Here is a 10,026-nt window from a genome sequence, read left to right as displayed (position 1 = left end):
TCAATATTGTATACCAGACACATTAACACTATTTAAAATGTTCTTCACTCCCTATTCTTTACCTTAAAGATCATAACTTTGTTGTTTCAAAGGAGAGAGAGCTCCCTGGTCTCTGTCACATAAGTTATGATTAAACTTCTGTGATTATAGAAAAGGCTGTGGCAGTTCAGTTAGTACTCATGCTCACCTTTTGCTCTGTAAGGCTTTTTTTAGAACATTCCCTAGCTGTAGCTTCAATTGCGATAGTAATTACAATTAATTGAAAATGTGCAAACAAGCGGATTACTGTGACATATGAAGGGTCCTTGCTTAATGTGGTTCAGTCAAGCTGAAGAAACCTTGTAGAGCTGCTTTCACATGTTGATCACAGCCAACAAGGATCAGAGTGGAGCGGTCAGAGCCAGATGGATGGACTCAGCTACGTAGTCCAGGTTACGGCTGTTGATTGCACTCACATTTAGACAGCCATTAGGAAGCAGGTAGACATGTCTCCTCTTTGACAGAAACTCTACCTGCTGACCTGCAGCAGAAGGAAAAACACAAAAGCAATTGTTGTCAGATGGTAAAATAATACGTCTCTAGATTTAAAAAGAAAAGAAAAGATAGAATAGTCACAGTTGTTTGTGCTGAATGTGAATTTATGTTTCTGAAAAGGTTCTGTAAAACTTATTCTCTACAAATCCTTTTGATGACACATTAATAATGAATATTCTCTCTGTGAACACTGATTGAACAACCAAGTTTACAAGCTTAGAGCAGTACAACAGACATGAAAAGCCAGCCATATCTCATAATGTGCTATGTAATTTTTGCGTGAATTGCAATAATTGCATATCTCATTCATGCAAGGCCTAAAAGGCAGCAGACTCAATTGAAAAATTTACATGTGCCCACACATGTAAATGCCAATCATCTATTTCAAAGGATTATGCAATCGAGTGAAAGAAAGCAAGGGCTGAAAAATCCTGTTATTAAAGATAAAAGCATGTTCTGTCTTGTTCTTTTCAGATGCTTGTTCACTTGTTGTTTTGCCTGCTCCAGATCATTAGTGAACTTCACTTCATCCTAGAGGTCATTTGATGGTGAAAGTGGAACATGGTAGAATCTGTTTGCTCCTCACCGTTCAAACCTGTGCAACAGTACAGTCCACCTTGCTGAGTCAGGTGGTCCCAGCATCCCGGAGATCCCAGAAGCCTCAACCTTTCTCTCAACCTTTCTCTGATCAGCATGCACCTCTCCACAATGCGCTTAACTCCCTCCTGCCTGGGAGATACAGCTGATTATTCAATACCTCCAAAATCCAGAGGATCCACTCAGCAAAAGCGTTTGACAAAGTTGTCATTGTGTCAACCAAGGACTTAGCTACCCATTATCCTTTAAAAAGTACAAATAAATGTTTTAATTGTGTGCTACTAATCATTTAGTGACAGTAGGTGTATTTTTTTTTCTACTGGTGGATATGTAATTTGACAAGAAAACTCTTCATCTTTATAATTTTTTGGGGCTGGGTCATAAGCATAGCACCAGAGTTTGCCTTGTGGTTGAACATATTGAGACAGACTGGCACAGAAAGGAGATGTGAAGTAGGTGTGGCAGCCAAGGCCACATTCTGTGAATACCTTCAAGTTGCATGTGACTCACCACTCAACCAGGTGGGCAGGGTTACTGAGCACCGTGGCAACGACACGTGCTCCTCCTACAGATGGCTGGGCCCACAGCGCTCTGACCAGTTTCTCAGCTTGAGACTGCACAGCCAACAGGATGGAGTTCTGCTTTAAGACACACAGCAGGAGTCCCACACCCTCACCTGCAGGACGGGGGAGGAAAGATGAGGCCAATATAAGAAAATGTGTTACAGTAATAGTGATCTAATGTTACACTTTGTCTTATGATTCCAGAGTCGAAAGTGACAAAGTGAAAGGTAAGTTAGGGGAACACTTCTGAATTTCAGAATTAAATTAAAATTCAATCTCAGTTCTGTCTGGATAAGACAATATTCACCACTGTCACACAGACACAAGAGTCGATTCTGCCTCCACATCTGTTATATGATGCCAATATACAACTCTTGAGAAAATAAAATTGAAACGTAATGGAAAAGGTGACCATGACATTACCAATGATGAATGTCTGAAGATATAAGCATGCATTTTCTATTCACAGCGGATGACACAGCTGTGAACACCCCTCATCTGGGTTTAAAAATGAGTTCAGAAAAACATTCTACATGCCCACTGAAAATGAAAAAAACAAGATCAAATCAAATCAACAAGAAAAAAGACTGATTCTGCTTTCAGGTTGCTCTTGTACTCTATGTGCGGCTATAAAAGAGTGTGCAGAACAGAAAATTAAGTTCAGATTCACTGGCTGTATTTTCTTTCAACGGTAGAGCCAGTACATTGTTATCAGAGTAGAGTCTTTCTAATCTGTTCTCTGGCTCCTATATTGAAGAAATACGTTCATTTTCACATGTGACTCTTCAGGGTCACATAACACAGGAATCTTTTAACTGAATGACACACTCTTAGAGACAATAGAGCTAGCTAGAACCACGTAGGGTTCTTTGACTTGTGCTCAGAGGAAAACCCGTTTTGACTCTAGGTGGAGCGCTTTTTGAGTGTTAGACTTAGAACCCCCTCAGAGGGATTCTAGAACACTTACTAAATGGTTCTACTTACAACGCACAGCAAGTGGTTACATCTGGAACCCTCTAAGAAGGGTTCAGCAAAGAACCCTCACATGTTCTTGAGGTTCTAACAAGAACCATCCCTCGATGTTCGTTACGGAACCCTTGCCTGTTTTGGGGTTATACCTAGAACCCGTCCAGGTAGTTCTGCACAGAACCCGTTTATTCCGAAGTTCTGTTCAGCAAGATCCCTTTTATATTCTCAAAGTTCCTCTTGGAACCTTTCCAGGGGGTTCTACCTAAATCCTTTTATTTTTTACAGGTTCCTCTTTCATGGAGTTCTATCAAGATCCATTTCATATTTTATGGTTTTTACATAATCTATGTAGCAATTACCGATAATACAGTCAAAATCAGTTTTATTGAGACATCTGTTTCATTATGAACTCTGAGCAACGACAAAGCAGGTAGAGAGATTCTCTGAAGATGAGCCAACTGTATCAGAGCAGCTCTGTAGATCTTTTGGAAACTTATGACTCTCCTCACTATGTCGTAAATAAGCACAGGAGCAGCTAAAGCAGCAAGCTAACGGTCACATCAGATTCTCCTCTGGGGACTTCATACAGTCTGCTGTAGTGGCAAAGAAGGAGAGAAAAAGAAGATTAGCGGCTGCATATTGAGGCCTCCATAGCACACCAGCTGAAGTTGTCTAAGCTACAACTATGTGTAAACTATGTGTATAAAGAAATAAAAGTGGCATAATGTGAATAGTAAAATAATGTGCACAGTAAAAGCAGAATAGACTCAAAGATCCTGACATAGCTAATTTCTACCAAAAAAACAAAACAAGAAACAAATATTTAAGTAAATTATTAAGTTACCGGACACAGGACGTTGGAACCAGACGCCAAATGCGGACTAAACGACGTGATTACAACCTGCACACACACTGGATATGAGGAACACCATGGTCTGCTGACAAATGTAAGTCACTATGATAGTTTCATTCCCTTCTGTACCCTCACTCTCTGTCGGCAGCCGGCTATGTACCGACAAAGTGAAGCTAATTTGCTAGGCTAGGTTACATACCGTAGCTTAGTAGCTGTACAGGAGCCTGACCGGAGTCTCCGGTCTGCCGTGTTGCAGGGGGTCTGGCAACGGGAACTTCAAGCCAAACGATCTGCGGGGCTCCCGGGAGCTCCGGGTGTCGCGCTACCCTCCTTCTCCCTCTCCCTCTTAGCTCTTTTAGGCTCGTCTGTTATAGGCTTCTTGTTTTGTTTTGGTGCAGAAGTTCCAGCAGTCAGAGTCCTGTCTTCCATGTTACCACTATCAACCATACTGATTAGCTTCACGCTCTTCAATCTATGAAAATGGAAACTGCGTCTGTTTTCTTTCTGTTTTCACCTGGCAACCCGCGTGAGCTTCGAGTCTGGGGAGTAGGGGACGGGGGGAGACGACTCTCTCCAATATTTTGAATTTGGACTGCAGTACCCATTTTAAACGCTGGGTGTCATTGTTACATATAGGTCCTTTAAGTAAACAGTAATATCGTAAATAGTTCTTTCAACACAATTATTTTGCTAGACTCAAGCTTGAAGTGGGATGTGTGATTGAGCTCACCTTGTTCTTCTTGTGATTTCCTCCTTTTGGAGATCTAGTTTCTGGCTGTAATGCTACTCAAACATACAACAGGTGATCAAAATTTTCCTCCAATTGGTCACACCTACTTGGTGGAAGAGGAAATGTGTTGACCACAGTGTTGCTCTTACATGCTTCAAACCATCAGCCAGGCAGGCAGTGTAGTCAGGGACGCTGGAAGTAGGGGTGCTGCGGGGGCTGCAACACCCCCTACTGGTGGGGGCTGTAACTGCAAGGCTAAAAAGTTTACTAAACAAATCAATAAAAAACTTTTATTTTTTAGGGTTAGGGTTGTTATTTAGCCTTTCTGAGGCTATTGCATGGTTAAATCAATTAATTTTATTTTATGAAAAAAACTGCCCCCTCGCAAATTTTAACAGCCCCGTCACACTGTAAATTTCAGATGCTTTGTGTGTTCATTGTTTTAAACTTGGTGTGGTGGTGCTACTGGACGATTAGTTATGTAGCTCGCTCCCCGTCTCTCAATTTCCTGTCTCACTGGTTACAGGGCGTATGAATTGATTATATCATTTAGTAAGTTACGTTATTTCTTGTTTCTGTCACAGATCTGGTAGTGCGACATGCTTCGAATGAGAGCAAGAGGACGTCTCTGTAGTGTGGACTTGCGTTTTGGAGTGCGGCCTTCAATGAATTCAGTTATTATTAATGTTTTCGGTTGCTCTGTGTGTGTGTGTGTGTGTGTGTGTGTGTGTGTGTGTGTCAGAAAGAAAGGGAGCGAGAGCGAGAGCGAGAGGTTTTGAAGTGCGGTCTTCAATGAAAGCCTGTTTGTAAAGCACTGCTTATGGCCTGTTCAGAGTTACTTGTTAATGTTTTCGGTTGCTGTGTGTGTGTGTGTGTGTGTGTTATAAAGTTCAAGTGCCTTGTTCTATTGCTACCCGTATAGCGTGGCTGTGGCTCACTCAACAATAAATCGTCTTCTGATTAGGAATAAACCTGCATTCCGTGTGTGAACTGTCCATAGCTGAATATGCTACTATGCTGCTTTGACATACAGCATGTTGGTGTTCAAGTTTGCTGTCTGTTGTAGTGTAAAATGTTCTAAAACTGGTGTAAAATGTTGGCCATTCAAATTAATACAAAAATCATGAATGTTGCGCAGACTTTCTCTCAGCACCCCCAACTCTGACTGACTTCCAGCGTCCCTGAGTGTAGTGGATAAAGCAAATGTCTTTCAAACCATCATAACCTGTGTGTTTGTGAGCTGTAGTGTTTCTGATCCCTCTGGCATGATGTATCTTATAGGGGATTCTCTTATAGCTATCTAGAGGTGAATCCTGTATGATGTATAATTTATATAAACACGTCTTTGTTACTTTAAAACTCAGCCAACATGATAGTTTAGATTGATATGTACAGCAGCACATAGTGGTAGTGCAGCGTGATGTAAAACTAGAATCAAATCCAAAATGTGACTTTCTTCATGGGTAAAACTTCACATGAAAATGTAATGCCACTAATCTCGCTTGGTAAGTGTGAGAATTTAAGTCAGTGATTTTCTATTTATTAGGGAACTATTTTGTGTGCTGTCTACCCCTAGCCTTTGCTGAAGCCCAAAACACGGCACCCACTACACCACCTTCGGTTGGTCAGTGTGGCTCAGTTGGCAAGAGCGCAGCATTTTCACCTTTAAGAGTCAGAGTTCAGTACCTGTTGAAGATCAGTATTTTAAATGCCCCAAATAAATTAACTTCAGCTGTTTTGTATGAAAACACATATTTCCATTAAGTGGTAGAAATTCACGTGTCAGAAGGTGCATATGTCCCTAAGTAATTGCCTTGTTCTTGGATTACTGAAAAATGCCTGGTGTTGACATTTAAAGGTTGCTGTCAAAATAAAGTCAACAGACCATAGAGTAGAAAATCACTGGGATTTAATTTAATCGATCTTGTCTTCTTGCACCCTCCAAAGGAACTGTTTCTTCCAGAAAGGGCTCTTAAAATTAAAAGGCTTCTCAATATAACTATCTGTCAAACAAAGAACCCTTGCGGAAAAAGGTTCTCGGTAGATCCTTGCCCCTCCACGAAGAACTCTTTTGGAACCCTGATTTCTAAGAGTGTATTCCCCCTTAAACATCACATTCTCACCGTACAATCCAAAGCAGTGGGAGAAAGACTGAGCGCAGAAGAGCTCCATCCCCAGCGACGCACAGTGCTGCACGGGCCAGGCGTCCCGCTCCAGATCCCCACAGCAGAGCCCCTGTGCAGGCAGCAAGAAGAAAGGGAACAGCCTGCGCCTCTGTTGAAACAGTGGGGAGAAATTGAAAGGATGACGATCAGAGGGCAGTGAAGAACTAGCCTGATAAAAATGATATTCTTCTTCTTCTTGGAGAGCACAGATGCATACGCCAGTTACCATCATGAGCTGTGTGATCAGCGCCCAGTCCTTCTGCGAGAGGTCTGCTCCAGTTGGGCAGTGGGCAGAAGCAGACAGAACGACGACGCTCTGCTCCGGAGCCCTCTCCAGATCCTCCAGGAGCTTCTCCAAACAAATGCCTCGCTGCTTGGCATCCCAGTAATAATACAGACGGATGTCTTGGATCCCCGCTGCCTGGAAGATAGGAGCCAGCGAATCTGCAGGAAGGATCAAGCCAAGTGATTACATTAGATACCTAAAGCAGGATGAACTCCTCTGCATCAACACCACTTTAAGCCCCAAACTGTGACTGCAGTGTGACATCCTCTGTTGAAATACTGTCATACCACCACTGTCTTTTCATTCATTCATTCATTCACTCATTCATTTTCATAGTTTTTTTCATTTTGAAATTTCATGATTCATTACAAGACTATTGTTTCACTTTGAAGTGTTTTTAAAACTGTATTCTGCGGCAGTAAAAATACGTTTGCAACATGTTCTGATTTGAGTGTTCAATTTGCATGTACCTTGCACATTGTCATCTTTTCTGTACATAGGGTTCCTAAATGTGCAGGTCTATACATATTATTTATGTCTGTAAAGTACTTTGCTTAGATGTTTCTTGCACATTGTCAGTTTTTCTGTACATTCTCTACATTCCTGGACATGCTTTTTCTGTACATAGGGTTCCTCCATATGAAAATCTGTACATATTATCTCCATCTGTAAAGTGAAGTGAATATATCTGCAAGTTCTCTCAATGCATGTCTACATGCCTCGACTTGTACTGTACGTATGTATGGCCCCTGTTGATCTGTTCACATGAATACCAACACATTTTTGCACACCCGTCCAACCTGTCTATATGCTGTAATCTCACATATTGTCCTTCTCATACTCTCATATTCCTCTCACTGTTATATACTGCACTCACGTTGATATTTTTATCATTTGTATAAGTTCTGCTGCTACTACTGCGGCTGTTTTGCACATCCTGTTGTTGCTGGAATCCATACTTTTTTGCATTTTTATTCATGCATTTCTACTTGGTGGCGTATGTGTATGTAACTACCATTTGCTCTACTCTTATTTTATATCCTATTCTTCTTTGATGCGTCCTAGTACTATTCGCTGCTGCAATGGTCCAGTTGCCCCACATGAATCATTAAAGTGTCATCGCATCTAAAGAACACAAAAACATAAGTTATGCACCAAATTGTTGAAGTCAAATAAATAGCTGGTTGTACAGTATCTTCAAATGCTGTCAGTAGGCAGTGAGGTTTGACTTACCGTCACAAGGGGAAGAAAGATAGACCGGCCCACACCAAGCAGCACTGACATCATACCAGTGTCTCAAGAGCTCAGCCCCCAGACGCACGGCACCAGTGCAACCAACAGTTTGGACACCCAGCACCTGCAGCAAGGCAGGCAATTCCAAGAGTTCAGAAGCACTGATCTCCTATTGATCTGATATGAGTTTGTTGCTGGCTGTATACACAAGACTGACCAATTATAGGTTTCCCTGCACACTGCTCTGAGAATGACAGTGTCAATTGATGGGAAGATTAGACTGTTTCATCTTTAAGTGTCTGTGTGCAAACCATGGTGTAAATACGTATATGTCAGCTCTTATCAGTTATATACCCCTCTGTTCAGTTAAGATTACCCTGTTCTCCACTATAGCAGGCGAGTTCTTCCCCAAAGCAAACTCCGTGGCTCTCCTGGTGAATTCTGTCAGGCCGAGGGAAGACGGATAGTCTGGACAAAGTGTAGGATCAGCGCTTATCTGTTGCTTGAGTTTTCCAACAAGAGGCAGCACAAAAGTCTGACCTTGCTCACTGAGATATTCTATGAAAAAAAGAAAAATCAAGAGATTACACAGTATGTTCATCCAGCAAAACATGAACTGTGAAAGACCATTACCGAGAAATTGAGGTGAGTAGAGACAAAGAGAAAGGACACGACTGGAAAGAAGAGGTAGGCAGGCGTTATAATAGCCCCATTATAGCCAAGCCGTTCGATTAAAAGCCGCGTGGGCAAGGTTTCCAGACAGAATTTTGCCAATTTCGCAGGCTAGCATTGTATATGAGCCTCCCCTTAACATCAAAGTCAAATTTGACATTTTCTGTCTCTTGCTACTGAAGCTGTCATAACATTTTCTGTATTCCAACAATAAATATGATATCTTTGTCTTGTCCTCTGTCACATATTTTGCTGTTATTTCATTGTTTTTGAAAACAAAAATCCACTTTGTCTGCTAACTGGCTAACCACGGTTAATGGAAGCTGTTGCATAATTGGTAGCCTAACCGTATATTTTCTCATAAGAGTTTTTGTATTTGTAGTACAGAAAGGTGCGCAGCAACTCTCGGCATTTTCAAAATTGCCTGCATGAAGGAGACTCACAATTTTGAACGTCACAACATTATTCCATTAGGCTATGTTAGCATGTTGTGACCAAGTCATGCAGCTAGCTGTCTGACAACAGAGAATGCTATATCAATCACAACACTTTTATCATATTATACATTTCATTGAAACTGAAAATAAGTGAAAACAAACTGAGTTGACAGAAAGCGGGAAATGGTAACAACACCTCCATGCTTCCTGACCGCTCGCTTCCGGGATGGAGGGCCAAGAAATGACGTCATGGACCAGCGCGCGGATGAGCTGCCTGACTCACCTTTCCCCGCCAGGTAAACTTTACTGGCGTGAGCGTCTTTCTCGTAGGCAGAAAACAGCTTTGTCTCAGCAGTCACCGCCGCAGTGTGAGTATTGATAAACACGGAGAGATGACTTCCTCGGTCTACACTTTGGTTGACCCCTTCTGCGTCACTGTTGTCGCCGGGTTGGCTCATCTTGAACCTTATCATGCCAAATCTGTCCAGCAAGCTGCAAGGCTTTTGTTTGGGGATGGTTGCTAAGCTACAGCACGTATTTGGATACTGTAACCTGGCAACAGTTTGTGATGGATGAGTTTATCAATGTCAGCCTAATTTGCGGGTCTGATCAGTTTACCTTTGGCATCACAGTGAGCTATAATCAAATACCCTGTTGGGAAATGAAAGAAGATCAGTTGTTATCAGTTGTGTTAGGCACCCTATAGCAATCCAAGCCCCTAGTGTATTATTGCTTCAGAGTATCCACAGTGACGAGACTCTGTACCAAAATACGATCTTTCTGAAAGAGGAAAATGTGTTCTACTACTGTGTTAGCCTCCTTAAATTAGTCATTAAGGTCGAAACAAGCAGCCAGGGAAGACTTGTTTGGCTACAGGAAGGCTTGATTCATTTTCACTTAATTTCTAAAAGGCTAGTGTGATGGGTGGAACTCATCAACTCGTGACTGTAAAATCAAAACATGAGCCGAGCTAGAGGTGAGAGGTGG

The 10,026-nt window shown here is 41.9% G+C and overlaps 1 protein-coding gene across 1 annotated transcript; it reads right to left on the bottom strand.

Annotated features, from left to right (window-relative positions):
- Positions 1 to 380: 380 nt before the first annotated feature.
- Positions 381 to 9,497, bottom strand: got1l1 (glutamic-oxaloacetic transaminase 1 like 1). Its single transcript, XM_071924676.2, has 8 exons — positions 9,323 to 9,497; positions 8,307 to 8,488; positions 7,931 to 8,054; positions 6,638 to 6,855; positions 6,370 to 6,520; positions 1,642 to 1,807; positions 1,121 to 1,263; positions 381 to 520 (listed from the first exon to the last, which is right to left on the bottom strand). The coding sequence occupies exons 1-8, from the start codon at positions 9,495 to 9,497 to the stop codon at positions 381 to 383; spliced, it is 1,299 nt and encodes a 432-aa protein (XP_071780777.2).
- Between the last annotated feature and the right edge of the window lie 529 nt (positions 9,498 to 10,026).

Source organism: Centroberyx gerrardi, chromosome 8 (assembly GCF_048128805.1).
Source record: "Centroberyx gerrardi isolate f3 chromosome 8, fCenGer3.hap1.cur.20231027, whole genome shotgun sequence".
NCBI lineage: Eukaryota > Metazoa > Chordata > Actinopteri > Beryciformes > Berycidae > Centroberyx > Centroberyx gerrardi.
The sequence above is the reverse complement of the archived record's forward strand: the minus strand, read 5'-3'. Positions and strand labels throughout refer to the sequence as shown.

Excerpts from the sequence above, each read along its gene's own strand:
- got1l1 (XM_071924676.2), bottom strand. The coding sequence starts at position 9,497 with ATGAGCCAACCCGGCGACAACAGTGACGCAGAAGGGGTCAACCAAAGT. Across the intron at positions 8,055-8,306 it reads CTGCTATAGTGGAGAACAGG|GTGCTGGGTGTCCAAACTGT; the intron begins GTAATCTTAACT and ends GCCTTGCTGCAG. Across the intron at positions 1,264-1,641 it reads CCTGCCCACCTGGTTGAGTG|GCAGGAGGGAGTTAAGCGCA; the intron begins GTGAGTCACATG and ends TGTATCTCCCAG.